Genomic DNA, 20,656 nt, shown 5'->3' on the forward strand with positions numbered 1-20,656 from the left:
CCTCATGGGCCATAGTGGAGAGGAGAGGGCAGGCCACAGGAGGTGCCCCCCCCCCCAAGCCAATCCGAATTGGACAAGGGGTGGGGGGTGCGGGCCCCCTTTCCTTCTCCCTCTCCACCTCTTTCCCCTTTCCCCCTCTTCATAAAAAGGAAAAATAGACGGGGGGGGCGAATCCTACTAGGAGTGGAGTCCTAGTAGGACTCTCCCCCTCCATGGCGCGCCCCTTGGTGGTCGGCCTCCTCCCCTCCTCCTTTATATACGGGGGCGGGGGGCACCCCAAAGCACATCAATTTTTTAGCCGTGTGTGGTGCCCCCCTCCACCGTTTACTGCTCCGGAGATATTGTCATAGTGCTTAGGCGAAGCCCTACGTGCATCACTTCACCAACACCTTCATCACACCGTCGTGCTGACGGAACTCATCGAATCCATCGACACTCTGCTGGATCAAGAGTTTGAGGGACGTCATCGAGCTGAACGTGTGCAGAACTTGGAGGTGTCGTATGTTCAGTACTTGATCGGTTGATTCGAGAAGACGTTCGACTACATCAACCGCGTTAAATTAACGCTTCTGCTTTCAGTCTACGAGGGTACGTAGACACACTCTCCCCCTCTCGTTGCTATGCATCTCCTAGATAGATCTTGCGTGAGCATACGAATTTTTTTGAAATTGCATGCTATGTTTCTCAACAAAATGAGTGATTGTAAAGGTGCTCTATAGGTATCTCCGAAGGTGTCTATTGAGTTTGCTTAGATCGAGATTGAGATTTGTCATTCCGTATGAAGGAAAGGTGTCTCTGGGCCCTCTCGATAATACGACATCACAAGAAGCTTGCAAGCAAAGTGACTAAGGAGTTAGTTACAAGATGATGTATTATAGAATGAGTAAAGAGATTTGTCAGTAGCGAGATTGAACTAGGTATGGGGGTACCAACGATCGAATCTTGGGCAAGTAACATATCGACGAACAAAGGGAACTACGTATGTTGTCATAAAGGTTTGACCAATAAAGATCTTTGTAGAATATGTAGGAACCAATATGGGCATCCAGGTCTCGCTATTGGTTATTGACTGGAGAAGCGTCTCAGTCATGTCTACATCATTCTCGAACCCGTAGGGTCCACACGCTTAGCATTCATTGATGATATAGTATTATATGAGTTATGTATGTTGGTGACCGAATGTTGTTCGGAGTCCCGAATGAGATCACAGACATGATGAGGAGCTCCAGAATGGTCCGGAGGTAAAGATTGATATATAGGATGATGTTTGGGCCAAGGGGTAAGGTGTTCCAAACCAACTTTGGGGGTCCCTCTCCCCAAGTAACAACCCCATGGCTCAACATATAAATAGAGGAGCAGGGCTAGCCCCTAGAACACAAGTTTTTGAGCCTCCTCTAGTTGATCTAGTTCTAGTTCTAGTTGGTCCTAGTTAACTAATTAGAGATAGCCCTAGCTACCTCTAATCCTCATAATTAGAAGCCCAGAGTGGTTCTAATCTCCTCCACTCTAAATCCGTTGTGCTTGGCGAAGCCCTGCAAAAATAGTTTCACCAACACCGTCACCACGCTGTCATGCTGCCAGAACTCATATACTACTTCACCCCTCTTGTTGGATGAAGAAGGGGAGGACATCATCGAGCTGAACGTGTGCTGAAGGCGAAGGTGTCGTACGTTCGGTGCTTGATCGGGACAGATCGTGAAGGTGTACGACTACATCAACCGCGTTGATAAATGCCCCCGCTTAGCGATCTACAAGGGTATGTAGATGCTCTCCCCCTCACGTAGTTATGCATCTCCATGGATAGATCTTGCGTGTGTGTAGAATCTTTTTTGTTTTCCATGCAATGTTCCCCAACACCATCGCCTTCTATTACGTTTGTCTTTCTTTAGTCATGGTGTTAAACGCGTTGCTCGTGTTCCTGTTGTCATCTTCCATCGCCTTCTATTGTGTTCATATTTCTTAAGTTGTGGTGTTAACCGTGTTACTCGCGTTCCTCTTGTCTGTTGAGGAACGTAGTAATTTCAAAATTTTCCTACGCACACGCAAGATCATGGTGATGTATAGCAACGAGAGGGGGAGTGTATCTTCACACCCTTGAAGATCGCAAAGCGAAAGCGTTTATCAACATGGTTGATGTAGTCGTACACCTTCACGATCTGTCCCAATCAAGTACCGAATGTACGACACCTCTACATTCAGCACACATTCAGCTCGATGACGTCCTCGCCTTCTTGATCCAGCAAGACGGGCGAAGTAGTAGATGAGTTCCGGCAGCACGACGGCGTGATGACGGAGTTGGTGAAGAATAATCTCCGCAGGGCTTTGCCTAAGCACTACAAAAACTATGTCAGAGGATAAACTAGAGGGGACGGGGTTGCCGGCACACGGCTTGGTGTTTCTTGATGTGTCATTTGTGCTAGCCCTGCCCCTCTATTTATATGTTGAGCCCTGGGGTTGAAACTTGGAGTAAAAGCCTCCTCCAAGTCGGTTTTGCCCGAAAAGCAAGAGTCCTTCTCGAACTCTAGGGATAGACACCAGGGTTCCTGGCGTCTACCCCCTAGACGCCAGGGTTCCTGGCGTCGCCTCTGGTCTCTGCAAAACTTCCTTTTGCACTTTCCAAAAGCCTCGTGAGCTTTCCCATTTGGCCCAAATAAAATGTTCTCGTATCCAAACATTTTGGGAAACATCCGGAACCCCTTCCGGTGAATTCTAGAACCCTTCCGGAGACTAAACACTATTATCCCATATATCAAACTTTATCTCCAGACCATTTCGGAGTTCCTCGTCATGTCCGTGATCTCATCCGGGACTCCGAACAACATTCGGTTACCAACATACATAACTCATATAGTACTATATCGTCAACGAACGTTAAGCGTGTGGACCCTACGGGTTCGAGAACTAACATGACCGAGACACCTCTCTGGTCAATAACCAATAGTGGAACCTGGATGCCCATATTGGCTCCTACATATTCTACGAAGATCTTTATCGGTCGAGCCGCATAACAACATATGTTGTTCCCTTTGTCATCGGTATGTTACTTGCCCGAGATTCGATCGTCGGTATCTCAATACCTAGTTCAATCTCATTACTGGCAAGTCTCTTTACTCGTTCCGTAATGCATCATCCCGTAACTAACTCATTAATCACATTGCTTGCAAGTCTTAGAGTTATGTGCAATACCGAGAGGGCCCAGAGATACCTCTCTGACAATAGGAGTGACAAATCCTAATCTCGATCTACGCCAACTCAACAAGTACCATCGGAGACACCTGTAGAGCACCTTTATAATCACCCAGTTACGTTGTAACGTTTGGTAGCACACAAAGTGTTCCTACGGTATCCGGGAGTTGCATAATCTCATAGTCATAGGAACATGTATAAGTTATGAAGAAAGCAATAGCAATATACTAAACGATCAAGGGCTAAGCTAACGGAATATGTCAAGTAAATCACATCATTATCTAATGATGTGATCCTGTTAATCAAATGACAACTCATGTCTATGGCTAGGAAACTTAACCATCTTTGATTCAACGAGCTAGTCAAGTAGAGGCATACTAGTGACACTCTGTTTGTCTATGTATCCACACATGTACTAAGTTTCCGGTTAATACAATTCTAGCATGAATAATAAACATTTATCATGAAATAAGGAAATAAATAATAACTTTATTATTTCCTCTAGGGCATATTTCCTTCATTGTCACCTTTTGGTGCTTCAATGTGTAATAAACTTCAGGCCATCTCTCGGACATATCCATCATCTATTTGCAGCATTCTAAACTTCAGGAGATTTCTACATTCAAGGCTCCCTCCTTCTTACCCCCTAATCTCCACAATTTCTACTAAATTCTATCAGATAGGGTGTCAACAGGGATTATTACAACTTGGAACAACAATGACTTTTCTTGGGTCGGCTACACTTCTCACCAACCCATCAGTTCTCCTCTTGAACCAATGACATAGATTTTGCCAGAATTGATGGGTCATGCACTCATGGGAAGAAATCGAATTTCCTTGACTCCCATCCAAAGGCGCTTCCATTTTTCAATGGTCCTTTGTCTATTATTTGTGATTTAAACATACAACATTCCCATTGAACAAATATACCTACAATTTCATTGCTTTTGAAGCAACCCTCTTCACCGATGTTTTAAACTCCTTAGCCCTTCAGGAAATCTGTCTTCTAGATGTACGTTACAGTTGAACTAATCAACAAGTGAATCCTATTCTGGTGTACTCATACGTCCATTTTGGATCATGTTTTCCTACTGTTATTTATGTTTGCTTTTGGGAGTAATTCTAATGCCTTTTCTCTCATAATATGCAAGGTATGCACAAAGGGGGAGAATTCTAGCAGTTGGAAATCTGGACCTGAAAAAGCTACGTCAAGCTACCTATTCTGCACAACTCCAAATGAGCTGGAACTTCCCGAGGATTTTTTATGGAATATTTAAGGATTATTGGAGCAAATAAGTACCAGAGGGGGCCACCAGGTGGGCACAACCCACCTGGGTGCGGCCGGAGGCCCAGGCGCGCCCTGGTGGGTGCTGCCCTCCTCGGCCCACCTCTGATGCCCATCTTCTGGTATATAAGTCATTTTAACCTAGAAAAATAAGGAGAGGACTTTCGTGACGAAGCGCCGCCGCCTCGACGATGGTTTCCTACTAGCCAGGGGAACTTCCCTCCGGAGGAGGAAACCATCGTCGTCATCATCACCAACAACTCTCCCATCTTGGGGAGGGCTATCTTCATCAGCATATTCAACAACACCAACTCCTCTCAAACCCTAGTTCATCTCTTGTGTTCAACCTTTGTACCAAAACTATAGATTGGTGCTTGTGGGTGACTAGTAGTGTTGATTACATCTTGTAGTTGATTACTATATGGTTTATTTGGTGGAAGATTATATGTTCAGATCCATTATGCTATTTAATACCCCTCTGATCTTGAGCATGATTATCATTTGTGAGTAGTTACTTTCGTTCTTGAGGTCACGGGAGAAATCATGTTGCAAGTAATCATGTGAACTTGATATGTGTTCGATATTTTGATGATGTGTATGTTGTCATTCTCCTAGTGGTGTCATGTGAACGTCGAATACATGACACTTCACCATATTCGGGCCTAAGGGAATGCATTGTGGAGTAGTTATTAGATGGTAGGTTGCGAGAGTGAAAGAAGCTTAAACCCCAGTTTATGCGCTATTCCGTAAGGGGCCGATTGGATCCAAAAGTTTAATGCTATGGTTAGAATTTATTCTTAATACTTTTATCGTAGTTGCGTATGCTTGCGAGAGGGTCAATCATAAGTAGGAGGTTTGTTCAAGTAAGAACAGCACCTAAGCACCGGTCCACCCACATATCAAATTATCAAAGTAGTGAACACGAATTAAGCCAACATGATGAAAGTGACTAGATGAAATTCCCGTGTACCCTTAAGAACACTTTGCTTATCATAAGAGACCGTTTTGGCCTGTCCTTTGCCTCAAAAGGATTGGGCTACCTTGCTGCACTTTTGTTACTACTATCGTTACTTGCTCATTACAAATTATCTTGCTATCAAACTACTTCGCTACTTACAATTTTAGCACTTGCAGACAATACCTTGCTGAAAACCACTTGTGATTTCCTTCTACTCTTCGTTGGGTTCGACACTCTTACTTATTGAGAAGGCTACAATTGACCCCATATACTTGTGGGTCATCATATACCTTGGCAGAGCGTTTGTCAAGTTGACTTGGAGGTCCACCTTTTCGGATTCCACAATCTCCTCATCACACGGGCCATGTATAATCATGTGCCTTTCCTTCGATGAGCATCCTCCGTAATTCCGAAACTTTATGTTTCCCACCTTAACATCCTGCTTAGTATGCCTAACATCAGTTTGGTTGTTAATCATAATTTCGCTAGCATGTCCCCATGTTCTGAGATATGCGGGTTGAATGTCATGTTCAGGTTCCCAAATTTGTCCTCTAAATTCTTCTCTTGATCTCAAAAATTACTTTCGTCGCCACCACTTGATGCAATGGCCGCCATCGGGCCTCCGTTCTCTTTTCCAGCCATACAGTCCAACCAACAGCGTCGACGTCACCTGCGGAGATGGCCCCGGGTCCTTCCAATGAACTCTCGTGTGCCACTCCAGCGAACCAAAGCAGTAGATGTGGAACTCTGGTGGCATCGCCACAGGATAAGGGGAACCCTAGAAAACACCTAGGGGAACGGAGGGAGCAATAGGCTTACTGCCATGACAGTTGATGAATAGATCGGTAGTTTTATATACATGTAAAAATAATCTATTGAAGGTAGCATTTTGAAAAGTTAAGGCCTCCTTTGGTTTGTAGGAATATTGTATGAATTATATAGGGTAGGATTTTCAAAGAAAAAAATTCCTTCAAGCCCTATGGTTTATAGGAATGGATTCCTATTACTATGTATGATAGAAACCAATCCATCACATGTCAAAGGAAAAAAACATTAACCTAGATTGAATGAAAAAAATGCATATCTTATACATCAAATGACATCTCTTTCCCGAAAAAACATTAATCTAGATTGAATGAAAAAATGCATATCTTATGCATCAAATGACATCTCTTTCCCTGCACGAATTGAGATGAATTTCTATGATTTTCTATGATTTTCCTTTTTTTAGAAGATCGTATGATTTTCCTTTTTTTAGAAGATCATATGATTTTCCTATTCCTATGATATTCATATCACTTTCTATGATTTTCCTTTTTTTAGAAGATCGTATGATTTTCCTTTTTTTAGAAGATCATATGATTTTCCTATTCCTATGATATTCATATATATATGAGACCTCTTCTTCGGTGCCTTAGGGGGCTGTTCGCTTAGCCGGCGCTCGCAGCAAACCTCGCGTGAGCTGGCCCAGCTAGCACGCTTGCTCCCTTCCCTTTGTTCGACCCAGGTGTGTGTTTCATTTGTCCCTTCATTATTTTTGGTGTTCGTCCCTTCATTCACAAGCCTTAAAACATGGATCTAAAAAATTGTGGATTTGAAAACATTTCACAAATTTGAAATTTTCATCAATTCTAAAAAAGGTTCATTGATTCTGAAACACATTTCACAAAATTTGGAAAAAGTACATCGAATTTGAAAAAAGTTCATTGAATTTGAAAAAAAGTTCATCCAATTTGAAAAAAGTTCATTGAATTTGAAGTTCAGTGAAATTTGAAAAAAAGATCATCCAATTTGGAAAAGTTCATTAAATTTGAAAGAAGATCATCGAAATCTGAAGAAAAAAATCATCAAATTTGAAAAAAGTTCACTGAAATTTAAAAAAACATGGAATTTAAAAAAACATCCAATTTGAAAAAGCTCATTGAAACTTTCATCAAATTTGAAAAAAAATCATCAAAATTGAAAAAAATAAATTGTCAATTTTAAAAGAAAAGTTCATCGATTTTGCAGAATAAAATCATGAAGAAAGAAAGTTTCTCGAATTTGAAAAGGAAAGAAAAAGGGACAGAAAAAAGAAAAAAAAACGAAAGAGAGAATACAAAAACATGTTAATAATCACAACAAGTGAAGTGTTCTGGTGGTTGTCTTGTCCTACACTAACGTAGCTTGTCACGGGATTGAATTTCGGCTCTCGCACACTTTTTGCAGTTTCAAAAATAGAAGAAAAAAAAAGCCAAGATGGGTCGGCCCAAACGTGATGAGGAGGTGTGCGCCCATTAGTAAAATCAATAGTATCGGGCTCTAAACGGAGACCTCCTCCTTCCCGTTGGTGAATGCAGCGCCCGCTGCGTCGCTTGACTGGTCTTTGGCCCAGCAACGCTCGCTTGCAGCTGGCTTCTGCCGCTCGCTCGCCCCCTCGTTGGCCCCCGCCGCTCACTCGATCGCTGGCTGCCTCCCGCTTGATTGTTTTTTCTATTGCTAAATTGCTACAGTACATACTCATTTTCTTAGGAAAAGAAACAACCAGTTGGATGCAATATGTATTCTTGTTGTTAGGAAAAAGTTCATCGATTCTGATAAAAGTTCGTCGAATTTTCAAGAAGTTCATCGAATTTGAAAAAAAGTCTTCAAAATTCAAAAAAGTTCATAAAATTTGAAAAAAAGTTTGTTGAATTTGAAAAAAGTTCGTCAAATTTTATAGAAGTTAATCAAATTCGAAAAAAAGTTCGTCGAATGTGGAAAAAGTTTATCGCATCCAAAAAAATAATTGATTATGGAAAAAGTTCATCAGGTTTGAAAAAAGTTCACCGGATTTAAAAAACGTTCATCGAATTTTAAAAAAAGTTCATGGGTTTTGAAAAAAGTTCATCAAATTTGGAAAAAAGTTTATCGGCTTTGACAAAAAGTTCATCGAATTTGAAAAAAGTTCATGAAATTAGAATAAGGTTCATTAATTTGAAACAAAAATTCATGTATTATAAAAGAAAGATTAACAAAAGGCTAAAATGGAAATGAATAAAAATAGAAAAAAATAAAAAATACATTCCAGCAAAAAAGAAAGAAGAAAAGAGGGAAAAACATGTAACTAAACACCGAAAGCGCATGTGGCCAGTTGGTTAGGGTAGCGAAGGTTGAACCAGGGGCACGTGATGTTTTTTGCATCTTTAAACCAAAAAAAGGAAAATAGGCCAGCCCAACGTGGACAAGGGGGTGTGCACCCTGTGCCATTAACACTATATCGGGCGCAGAAGGCGCCAAATAGGGTTTGGCCACTAAAGGCGCCAAATAGGATTTGAGCAATTCCTATTCCACGTAGCAGGCGCCCGTTACAGTGTAAACTGCAAACGGGCGCACAACACCCACTTCCTTTGGGCCGGACCATTTATGTTCTTCTTTTTCGTTTAAAACTCCCAAAAAGATGCTTGCTGGCGGTATTGAGCAACCAACCTCACCGTTCCAAGGAATGTGCAGCAACTATACCTGGCCATCCGTCGGACCAGGCCTACCAAAGCCCGACACAGAAAACCTAGGCCTGAGCCCGGCCCGACACGGCCGTTGGGCCTAAAAATCAAGCCCAAGGCCGGCCCATGAGACAAAAGCCTGTCGGGCCTCTTCCTTAAACTACAAATACGACAGGCCCAAGCTCGGCCTAGCTCGCCCATCGGGCTCAAAATCTAGGCACAGGCCTGACCCGTGGGCAAGGTCGAGTCAGGTTGGGTCAGACTTTTTCGGGCCGGGCTGCCGATGGCCAAGTATAACAACAACCATCGGGCCACTCACCCGCTCATGCAGAACTACTTCGCTTTTTTTTCTTTTATTTCATTCTTCAGTTCGTTTTTTTTCTTTTCCTTTGCTGATTATTGTTTTTAGTTTTTTTAACACTCATTTTTTTCATTCGTGAACCTTTCTTTCTAGTTTGATGAACATTTTTTCATATTCGATGAATTTCTTTCAAAATTGATGTTCTTTTATGAAATTTGATGATTTTTTTAAAAAAAATCGATGACTTTTGTGAAAATTTTGATGAAGTCTTTCTGAAAATTGATGAACCCTTTTTGAATTTGATGAACTTTTTTTTATATCCGTGAACTTTTTTCTCAAAAATTGTGAACTATTTTGGAATTTGTAAAATATTTTTAAAATAGATGAACCTTTTCAATTCCACAAACTATTTAAAAAGTCTTTGAACAATTTTTACTTTAAGATACCAGCCACATTTTTTCAGTGATCAAGCAATTGAACCTTCTTTCACATAGATCAAAAAAAATTCTAAAGACTATACTAGTGGCAGTGTTTTCTTGTTTTTGATTATATGTGTCACACCTAGGTCTTTTCCCAGCTACACTAGATAACTTGTAAGCACGAGGTATTTGAAGAAAATTTGAATTTTTCATCGAAATAGTCCAGTCGCTAAAGAAGTTTAACGAAACGAAACAGTCCCATCGCTAAAAAGATTCCATCAAAATAGTAAGTCACTAAACAAGGTGTTTTCTTGTTTTTATTCAACAAGCTCTTTTCCATTGAAACAGAGTTCTTCCTAAACGAATCGAAACAGTCAACAAAAACGAAAGAAAACAAATGAGGTAAATACACCTAAGGTTTTAAAACTTGCACGCGACGATCACTTTGGTGCACAAAATTGCAAAATACATGTTTGTGGTTGCTAAACTTGTGAGGTTGTTTAAATACAGTCATTATCCCCGTACGCGGACGTATCCGGTGCTTGCGTGGCACAGGAAAGGTGAGAGTGATCTTTTGCGAGGAGTACTTTTTTTTTTTTTTGAAACTTGCGAGGAGTACTCCTCGATTAGTATTTCGCAGTAGCAATCCCACAGAGCCGCGCCTCTTCCCAGGCCGGCCCAATACTAGCCCGCCTAATCTGGGCCAGCCTTGACCCACCAGACTGCCTGCTCCTCCTCCTCCTGTTCGTCCGCCCCCCAGCGCCGTGACGCCTTCGAAACCCCTTCGCCGGCGTCCCGGAAAGCAGCCTCTGCTCCTCCTCCTGCCGAAGCACGGCTACTCTACCCCGCAGGTGTCCTCGCCGTCTCCCTAGTCCCTACCCTCCACCGACTCGCGTGGGGATAAGACGCATCCAGGCGCCCATGCAGTCCGCCGCCGCTCCGACGAGGGCAGGGAGCCGCCTCTGCACGCGCTGCGGCGAGCGGAAGGCCGCGCTCAAGCGGCCCAAAACCCTAGAACAGGTGAGCCTCACCGGCTTCCTTCTTTAGGATTCCAGCAACCGGGCGCCTATGGTTTAGCTGTAGCTTCATATGAGTTCACTTGATTACTGTAGTTTTAGGAAGTGGGTAAGAACAAAAGATGCCCCTTTTGTGTATCTACCTAAAACTTTGGGTACTCTTTGCTGCTTGATCTTGTGAAGTTCCAACCATGCTAGGTGTCTAGGAGTACTGTGAGCTGTTTTCACTTTTCTGTAGCCTACAGAGGTGTCTCTGATATTTGCTTTCAGATATGTAGGGAATGCTTCTATATTGTCTTCGAGGACGAGATTCATCAAACTATTGTTGACAATAATTTGTTTAAAGCCGGTGAACGTGTGGCAATTGGAGCTTCTGGTGGAAAAGGTATGTGCAGACTTGTGTTGTATAAATATCAACGCGATAGATGATTTTTATGCAATGCATGTGTTTCATATTCGCTACTCATTCAGTGATAAACACTTTAGTACCGGCTCTTGTTGATCACTTGTATGGCCAATACTCAAGGTGTCATTGACTCCTTGAGAGCCTTGTATTAGAGTGTGTTATCAAAATGTTTGTTCAACCTTCTCGTCGTTGCAGCAGAGATAAAGGTTTTAAATCAAGACGGTCTATTATTCAAGTTATTAAAATATAGGTAGTCATGGGCGATGATAACGGATCATATATGGCTGTTTCATAAATATGATATACCCGCTAGAAAAAATATGATTGCAAATGTTCTTCAGCTTATTGTGGAAATGCTTGCTTATCTATCTTGATTTGTAGTATAACAATCTTTTTACTGTTATGCAGATTCAACCGTGCTTGCATATGTGTTATCAGAGTTAAACAAACGTCATAAATATGACCTCGATTTGTTCCTTTTATCTATTGATGAAGGAATCACAGGCTATAGAGATGACTCCCTTGAAACTGTTAAAAGGAATGAACTACAGGTTCCTCCCCCTTACCCGATACACATAATTCTGTTGCAACTTTTTACTTCTTTGTGTTTTTTTTTTGTTCTAATTTTGGCAGGCATCTAGTTCATCAAACTAACCCATTTAAATGCATATTCATGTGTTGCTAATTCTTCCGTACAATTCACCTACTGCAGTATGGCCTACCACTGAAAATAGTTTCCTACAAGGATCTCTATGACTGGACGATGGATGATATTGTGAAAGCAATTGGCCTGAAAAACAATTGCACTTTCTGTGGTGTTTTTCGACGTCAGGTACCTCCTACTACCTACCTTTATCTGTAAGGCAATTGCATGCTCATTAATTTTTGAACAATTCCATTCTTATTAGGCACTAGACCGAGGTGCTGCTCTCTTGAAGGTTGATAAGATTGTAACTGGGCATAATGCAGATGACATTGCAGAGACTGTCTTGCTGAATATTTTACGTGGTGATATTGCAAGGTAAATGTTGGTTAATAAATAAAGTATGCTATTTTTTATCTTTTCTCTTTTATAATTTTTGTGCTGGCATTATGCTTTTATCTTATATAGGTTAAGTCGATGCACTTTCATAACTACTGGTGAAGATGGACCAATCCCAAGATGCAAGCCTTTCAAATACACCTACGAAAAAGAGATTGTTATATATCCTTTACATGAAACATTTTTAATCAGTTTTATTTTTTTATTAACTTATTATGCTTTGTCCATAAAACATGCGCTGATAATAATTTTGATCCTTGACTGTATGACACGTATGCGTATTTCAAAAAGCTGGACTACTTCTCCACTGAATGTAATTCCTGCTTCATTTATTATGCAGTTTTGTTCTCTCTGTAGTTAAACAGTAGCTCCCCATTCCATTATCTCAAGATACCAGGGACGGTTAATATATAATCAAAATATAAGCTTCGAACAATCAGTGCCTAACATTTGATAGTCATTACCATACTTGGAGGGGTACTTATAGAATTTTGTTGACACTGTTTTCATCTTCTATTGAAATCAAATATGCTTATTGGTTATCTATCACAATTCAGGCATCTATTCACCAAATGCATATCGTGGATTTGCTCGTGAATTTATTAAAGATCTGGAAAGGATGAGGTAAAGACTTCTGCTGTCCAAAAGTAGGATTATTTCTTCATCTGTTAGTGTATGCTAGCTCTGTTTCTTTTCCTTGTTCAACACATTATGTGTATCATTGTCTTGTTTCAGTCACTTGAATCAGTACCTTGTGAGTGGTGCAGGCCTAGAGCTATACTGGACATCATAACCTCTGGCGAAAATTTCCGGATATCCACAACAACAAGAATGCCAGAGCAAGGAACATGTGAACGCTGCGGTTACATTTCTAGCCAGGTATTGTGCTTTAACATCTAGCGTGAAAGCTTGCCCCTCTAGAGTCTCTTGGCTCAAGATAACCACATAAATGATTCTTTCGCTAGTACAGTTAAAAATAAGTTGATCAATTGGTTATAGAATGACAAGTATTTTTGTGAGCTCACATGTTGGACATTTTATCCAAGTATTTGCCCTGGTCTTGCTACCTTTGAACTTTTCCAATGCTTTTACGGACTCAATATTGGATGAAAATCTTGGCTTCTGTAGAAATTATGCAAAGCGTGCGTCCTGCTAGATGGACTGAACCGAGGCCTGCCAAAACTAGGCATAGGGAGAACCGCTAAAGTCGGTGCTGGAGCTGATGGTAGTGGCGAGCAGCAAGGCAAACGAGCGGAGAGGAGGAATAGGTCGAGTCTACAAGGAAAACATGGCAACTTGGACTTCTGAATCAGTCTGCTGGACTGGCCACTCAGGGTGTAAGCAGGACTAGGTGTGGCAGTATGCCCGCATCATCGTTGCGCGGGCAACTGTGCGGGCTAGGCATCTGAACTTTAGTAGCTGTTGCTGGTGTTGTATCATGATAAAAGTTTGATCGATCAACAGTTGAATTGGACTAGCTGAACTTGCTAGCTGTTGTCGTCTGTATGTGTATTTGCATGTACAAGAGGTGAAGGCCAGGTTATAGTACCATTACTAATTATCTGCTCCCCAGCTCAAATACACTCTTATGAACAGTAAAATAATTTTAAAAAATAGTAAACAAAAACAAAAAAATCTGAAATTTTTTTTTTTTGCGGATGACATGCGTGGAGGCCTGTGCAAAAAAAAGACGTATTTTGGAGTACCCATTTTTGTTTTTTGGACACACCTCTACAGATGTCTTTTCATGGTGAAATTTTGCAAGATGTTTTTTTAAGGAAAAGGCAGACCATTATCTGCCTTATGCATTCAAAACAAGCCGTGGAAATTTTGCAAGATGATAGAAAACTTGTTGATATTCATCCAAGAAAAAACAGATTCTTTTTTAATTTCTTTACTATCTTTTCGGAATATATGTCGGCGCCGGTGCATTTGTGAACACTTTGGCATCCTCTGTACTTCTTTTGCAGATGCTTGTTATGGCATGTGTAAAGTGTCAGTGTAACAATGGTGCCTTGGAGAGCCCGCTCCAACTTGCAGCCTGAATGGCCACCGAGGATAAGTAGTGAGTTCACTATGATGTTCCTTGGGACGATCTTTGGGTGCATGACCGCAAACCCAAGAACATTGCGTCCCCAATTTTCAAGGCCTCGTCGCGGATAAATTGAAATGTTAAAAATGCTCCGAGAGATGATGCTTGGATCTTCGAAATCAAGATATCCTCAAACTTCACGTTTGCCCACTCCCACAAATTCGTTACTCTTTGGGCCACGTTGTGTAGCTTCCAGCTCAATGTGGACGTCGAAGACCACATTGTGTGGAAGCACACCGCGAATGGATTCTACTCAGCGGCTTTCGCCTAGAAAGTCCAATTCCACGGCACCATTCGTTTTCCAATGAAGCACGCGGTTTGGGAGGCTTGAGCGCCTCTCAATATTAAATTCTTGTCCCCTATGCAAGCGCAATAAAGAATCCGCTGACCACCTTTTCTGCAAGTGTCGATATTAGGCTTTGAGACATGATCAAGGAGTGGCTACTACTTAGGCATCTAGACACCTCATCTTGAGACTTTATCCGCTCCGCCAAAGATTGGTGGATTGGACTCTCCGACACCAACACCCCAAACCACAAGGTGATGGCCACGCTCGCCATGCTCACGTCATCAATCATTTGAAATGAGAGCAGAAATGCACGTGTCTTTCGCTAAAAGAGTGCCCCTCTAGCAATCCTCCTCCACAACATCAAAACTAAGGCGACAGTCTGAGTCACCATGAGCGACAAAAAGTTGGGTTCAATCAAAGAGAGTAATGCCCATTTGAAATATCGGTGTGTTGTAGCACAAACAGATTTCTCTCTTAGCTAGATGAGGCAAATCTTTTGCCTTCGATGTTGTAAGTCTACACAGTTGGCCGTGGTTGGAAATGGACAGGACGGGCTTCAAAATGACATGGGAGATAAATAAGATGAAAATTATGCTTGGAAGCCCTTGATTCCTTTCTTTTCCAACCGTGTGTAGGATATGCGCTTGCGTGGAGGGTCGTGTGAACCACAAGACACGCAACACAAGACGGAGACTGCATAGAAATGCAAGACACTACTTGTATCGAACATGAACACCTCAAAATTGCAATTCAGAGCTACATGTGTGTATTTCTGCACTCCCTCTGTTAAATGCACAAGTACTGGTTTTCAAAGGTATAACCACAAATAAACATCCTTCGCATCCAGACATCCAGATAAAGTTCTATCAAGCTCACCACACTACAGCCCCAAGCGGCAAATCGGGCTGCTCTTGATCAGATTGAAGTCGACCTGTAAAGATCATAATTCATATTAGCACAGGCTCATGGACAAGACAAAGTTAATAAGCACATACCTTTGGCCCAAAGAGATCACGTATGTTGTCAATCCCATACAGAATCATTGTTGGCCTGCATTCAGCAGCAAAATGTGGTCAGCACAGATTTCTTTGCAATCCATAGATAAAGCAAAGATTTCTCGTGTCCAATCAGGATCTGCTATCATTTGGTTTTCCTTGCGCTTCTATTCGAGATATTAGTTGAAAAACAAGGATTGCGGAGGTGTTTTTTTTTTTGAGAAAAAGACATCAATTCAACGTATAGATGCACATAAAGGAATCATTCATATTGAAAATATGCCAGTTTTACCTTTCAAGCGAAAGACCCCATGCGATAACATTAACACCCTCTGGCAGTCCCATGGGAAGTAACATTTCCGGCCTGAACATGCCTGAGTTGCCTATTTCCACCCATTTCTTCAGACCATCGTGGTAGCTGAAAAAATAATAAACATAATAATGATTCATGGGGTCACAATAATCATGAAAACAATAGCAATCAAACTTGTTCTGACCTGAAAATTTCCATGCTTGGTTCAGTGTACGGGTTGTAGGCAGGTTTGAAACGCAGCTTTGACATGCCTAAGAGCCAGAAAAGGAGAGGAGAGGTGGCATTATTAGATCTCTATGTACTGGAGATAGCAGATACAAGACAAGAATATTAAAGACATGCCTAATGCACATTATGCAGATGGGCATGGAGCACCAATATTCTTGGAATAACTGAATAACAACATATGACAGTACAGTTTTTACGATTTAATAGCAAGATCCATAAATACTACTCCCTCCGATCCAAAGTAAGTGCCGCGGTTTTGTACTAAGGTTAGTTCAACCTTAGTTCAAAACTGCGACACTTATTATGGATCGGAGGGAGTATAACAAAGTCAATGGCTTTGGCTTAGCACCTAGTCTGGAGAAGAAATCCTCCAATACACCTATCAGATCACCAAGCGTCAAACCATAATCACAAATAAGACCTGAAATCAGAAGTATTGTAAGTAGCTTCCTTGTTAAAAGGATTATGTGTGTGACATCTACGATATGTACAAAATATCAATCAAGTTAACACCACATAGGCAAGAAACAAGAGAACGGTTACCTTCTATCTGGTGGAATTCTGCAAGATGAGTTCGGTCCACAGCTTCATTCCGGAAAACACGATCAATAGAATAGTATCTCTTAGGAGCAAAAGTTTTCTGAACAACCCATGGTGGTTTATCAAAGAAAAGAAATCTCATGAATCGTTCAACAGAACAGAGTAAACAAATTGATATCACCTCCATTAATTTAGGCAAACTAAGACAATATAAGTTACAATGGAATTACAAACAGATAAAATAAGCATCACTTAGTTGCTTTACCTCCTGTGCTAGCTTGTATAGCATCCTTGTTGAAACTGCAGTTGTGTGAGTACGAAGCAGGTTTTTCTCTGCTTCATCTCGCTTCCAATCGTAACCATATCTGCAGACAGCAACCTCAAATTATAAACTCTCTGGCTAAACTGCAGCAAAGACACCAGAACATACCCTTTGGAGCCATGACCACCAGACTGATGTACTTGCTTTACTTTCTCAAGATAGTCATCAGGTAATTGTGTTGTTGTAGCAGGGGCTGCAAAAAAGTCGATTGATTAAATATGTTTAAATCCAACTGTTGGCTCAACAACAGTAACATAACCTTTACCTTTGAGGAAAAAGGTATCGTGTGAATCACGAGCAGGATGCTGTTGTGGCTGGAACAGTGCATCAAAATTCCAGAAGCTACCAAAGGAAGGCAACAATACATAATGTCAGAAATATATGGATCTATATCTAGGAAACAGTGATATGCTCATAACTACATTGTCTTGTCATATAGTCATATGGTGTTGGCGACCTATCACTCCTAAATTCTAAAATAACTTCAATTTTGTAGAGAAGATCTACCAGTACAAGAAATTGACTACAAACAGGTATGAGAAAAGAAAAGGGAAAACAATATCTCGTCTTATTTTGTGTTTTACCTGCTCTCTACATACATGTTCGTTGGCATCTCACTGAACCTGTTACATCAATAAAATTAATTAATCCATTTTCCAAATATTGCCTTGCACTGCAAATATCATGACTAAAATGTTCTTATTTACCCCATCTCGAGAAAAATGTTCTGGATTGCCTCACGGACCTGAAGAAAATCCACCAAATAACAGTTCTGAGTTATCTGGTTTATCATATAAAGCTGTATGAAAAAATGGAACACCGTACAGATTAGAAGTACCTCTAACAACGGTTGGCTATATCCTATCGCAATAGGTTGTCCTTGAGCTCCATAGTTATAATCTTTAAATTCCAGATCCTTCCAGTCGCCACTTAAGGAAAGAAAAACCATTTTAAAGGAAAATATATCATAAATCTGTTACTGTATGCACTAATAGGTACACACATAATAGGTTTTATCATTTTAAAGGTTGATTTTTAACGTGACACTAAGTTTAGCATAGTCTTTGACAGGTAGGATAAGTACAGCTGGGCTATTTAGAATAGAAAAGGCATTGAGGATTCTTCCATGTAGTGTTCAATTGCTCATGGTACATTATAGTTTATAGTCAACAAGCAGAGGTTTCCTGCTCAATTTCTGAAATTAGCTCGAGAGAAGTGACATCAAATTACCTCTTGAGATGTTCTCGTGTCACATCGGTTGCCAATGTTTTTCTCTTTGCAACAAATTCAGGCCCCTTCTTCAGTGAATACCAAATAGATTTCCTGGAAAAACAGCGAAGCAGATGTAAAACTTAGGGATAATTGACTATATGATGCTGCACTTGGCTGGCACTTATTGACACTGTAAAAAGATCTCTTTGAAACAGATACTTACTCTTTTGTTACAAGCTTTCTTCTCTTCAAATCATCTATTACTTTGTCAGCGATAACCTACATGAAGAAAAAACAATTTCCTTAAGAAGGGCCAAAGAACAATTTGATACTCCCTCCGTACCATATTACTTGACGCTCAAACGGGATGATGGGAGGGGAGGGGTACTAGCTATTGTAATATGGGATGGAGGGAGTACTAGATATTGTACATAACAACTATTTGTGCCGTGCCATGACAGATGACACAATCCAGTAAATGGTTCAAGTGGAAATGCCAAAATATGGGAGGAACAACGAGCAACAAGCAACACCAACCTCCCCATTCTCCAGTCTTCTAAGCTGCTCTTGCAATTCATCCTTGGTATCCTCAACCTGAATTAATCAAACAGAAATTTACAATGGCATGCCTAGAGATACAAAGCTCGAGACAGATAAAAGCACACTGAGAGACCTTCAGTTCACACAGATGTAAGTATTGCACATTGAAAGAGTTGAACTATGATGAGGCACTGTATTCTACATCTACAACACCGAAATTGGCAAATTGAGAACATCGCCCGGAAGAAGAGCAGATACGGCAGGCAAGTCTCCAATACAAATACACATTGAACTGAATCATACATCTCTCCGACAACATCGAAGAGAAGAAATGAAACGAGCTCAGCTCAGCTCTATACCTTTCTCAGTACGAGGTCTTTGTTTCCCTTCTCAAATCCAATCCACTTGTTCTTGGCTGCTGCCTTCATTCCAATATCGAACACGTCCCCCAATCTCTCCTGCAACGCACCACTCTGAGCATCAGAGATCCCCGGAACCGAAACCATTCACTCCAATCGAGCAGAGCACCTAAATGCCACACAGAGAGAGAGGAAATCACCTTGAGCGCGCCCTTGGAGGCACCCTCGGGCGGGATGGCCGCGACGAGCTGCACCTCGGGGGAGCCCCTCGCGGCATACCCCTTGGCCTCATCGGTGAGCATCCACGTCTCCTTGGTGATGTCCTGCAGCAAAGCTCGTTAGGTCTTGGGGAGCTCGGGGCAGGGACGAAGCGAGCTCGGGAGATTGGGGAGGGGGAGGGTACCGCACCGCACTCTCAACGATGCGGAAGGCGGAGAGCCTCTTGATGACATCCTCCACGTCCTTGTGCGGGACGCCGAGGGAGGAGGCGAAGTAGCGGGAGTCGGGGATCTCGGCGTTCGCGTTGAGGTGGGCGAGGAGCCCGTCCTCCACGTCCGCCAACGGCTGCTTCGCCGCCATCTTCAGCGGCGGCAGCGGCGGCGGCGGCGGCGAGGAGGAGGAGGAGGTTCTGGGAGGAGAGATGGGGAACACGGGGCTTTGGGGTTGGTCGGGAACGACTAGAGTAAATCGGAGCTTCAGTTGCAAAAAAAAAAAAAACATGGGCCGTTTGATGGGAATGAATGGCCCGGATCCTAGGGGGTCTCTGCAAAAAGATCCCCCGTTACTGATTAATTTGTTTTCGGCAGCTGGATCAGCCTGCACAGCCGTCTGATCCGTGTGCGCATGACCCTTCGATCCTCCTTGCGTTTGCAAAAACGAAGCACTCCACACACACACCCCCCCCACACACCCCCGTCCCCCGTCCCTCCCTTGCAGCATGTTGCACTCCAATCGGTCGCACCGCCGTCGATGTACCAACCAGCACCATCGTTGATGTTGTATTGTCACCGACAGAGCTACAACGCAACACGTGTGCTGCTACGAGCTGGATCTCTCCGCCGGTGAAGTTGAAGTGCAACGAGGCTCTTCATTGCAACCACGGGGGAGCTTCAAGGACCACTGCGACGGTGCTTCATTACAACCACAACTGAGCTTCAACAACCCCGTAGTGCTTCATTGCAGCTCTGGCGGCGCCGGGAAAGCTCCACTGCAGCAATGTGGCCTGGCGAAGCTCCATGGCAGCACATGTGACTCACGGCAGTGTTTGCGGCTCGCACACGCCCTTGCGGCAGTGAGGGCATTAGTTGGTTGACATTACAACACCCTGGCGGCGCCCCCCTTGTTGCGAAGGCGAGTCTTGCAGCTCTGTGTCGCAGTAGTCATTGTGCTCCGGGGGGCCATGCAGCACCCTCATCGCGTCGCCTGGTCCTTGTGGCGACCATGACCGGTGACTCCCGCTTGCAATAGCAGGCCCGTTTGCAGCATGAACAAGCAGCAGGAGACCGGTTCGAGATTTCTAGCATCATGCCGGCGTTTGAGTGGAATTGGACAGGTGGGAGCAACAGATGAGGAAAAATTGATTAGGAAAAAGGGATGTATCGGGAGGAAGACGAAGGATGGGGAAGATAAGATTTTGCATGTGTGGCTAGTAGGTCAGATGCAGAGGCCGGGGGTCATCCTCCTTTTCTAAAA

At 42.4% G+C, this 20,656-nt stretch overlaps 2 protein-coding genes across 2 annotated transcripts; one reads left to right on the plus strand and one right to left on the minus strand.

The window, feature by feature from the left end:
• Positions 1–10,344: 10,344 nt before the first annotated feature.
• Positions 10,345–13,625, plus strand: LOC119309441 (cytoplasmic tRNA 2-thiolation protein 1). Its single transcript, XM_037585440.1, has 10 exons — positions 10,345–10,630; positions 10,897–11,011; positions 11,441–11,583; positions 11,745–11,864; positions 11,941–12,053; positions 12,144–12,236; positions 12,347–12,387; positions 12,632–12,698; positions 12,842–12,953; positions 13,203–13,625. Exons 1-10 carry the CDS (start codon positions 10,532–10,534, stop codon positions 13,380–13,382), a joined length of 1,083 nt encoding a protein of 360 aa, XP_037441337.1. The 5' UTR covers positions 10,345–10,531; the 3' UTR covers positions 13,383–13,625.
• A 1,519-nt stretch (positions 13,626–15,144) lies between these two features.
• Positions 15,145–19,628, minus strand: LOC119309442 (phenylalanine--tRNA ligase alpha subunit, cytoplasmic-like). The gene is made up of 18 exons (XM_037585441.1): positions 19,373–19,628; positions 19,165–19,287; positions 18,965–19,063; positions 18,603–18,659; positions 18,289–18,344; positions 18,084–18,176; positions 17,692–17,782; positions 17,561–17,598; positions 17,438–17,476; positions 17,119–17,195; positions 16,962–17,046; positions 16,797–16,896; positions 16,535–16,631; positions 16,341–16,412; positions 15,948–16,014; positions 15,743–15,868; positions 15,451–15,505; positions 15,145–15,386 (listed from the first exon to the last, which is right to left on the minus strand). Exons 1-18 carry the CDS (start codon positions 19,541–19,543, stop codon positions 15,336–15,338), a joined length of 1,497 nt encoding a protein of 498 aa, XP_037441338.1. The 5' UTR covers positions 19,544–19,628; the 3' UTR covers positions 15,145–15,335.
• Positions 19,629–20,656: the final 1,028 nt, after the last annotated feature.

Source organism: Triticum dicoccoides, chromosome 5B (assembly GCF_002162155.2).
Source record: "Triticum dicoccoides isolate Atlit2015 ecotype Zavitan chromosome 5B, WEW_v2.0, whole genome shotgun sequence".
NCBI lineage: Eukaryota > Viridiplantae > Streptophyta > Magnoliopsida > Poales > Poaceae > Triticum > Triticum dicoccoides.

Excerpts from the sequence above, each read along its gene's own strand:
- LOC119309442 (XM_037585441.1), bottom strand. The coding sequence starts at position 19,543 with ATGGCGGCGAAGCAGCCGTTGGCGGACGTGGAGGACGGGCTCCTCGCC. Across the intron at positions 17,047-17,118 it reads CGATACCTTTTTCCTCAAAG|CCCCTGCTACAACAACACAA; the intron begins GTAAAGGTTATG and ends ACTTTTTTGCAG. Across the intron at positions 15,869-15,947 it reads CCAAGCATGGAAATTTTCAG|CTACCACGATGGTCTGAAGA; the intron begins GTCAGAACAAGT and ends TTATTTTTTCAG.
- LOC119309441 (XM_037585440.1), top strand. The coding sequence starts at position 10,532 with ATGCAGTCCGCCGCCGCTCCGACGAGGGCAGGGAGCCGCCTCTGCACG. Across the intron at positions 11,012-11,440 it reads TGGAGCTTCTGGTGGAAAAG|ATTCAACCGTGCTTGCATAT; the intron begins GTATGTGCAGAC and ends ACTGTTATGCAG. Across the intron at positions 12,054-12,143 it reads TTACGTGGTGATATTGCAAG|GTTAAGTCGATGCACTTTCA; the intron begins GTAAATGTTGGT and ends TATCTTATATAG.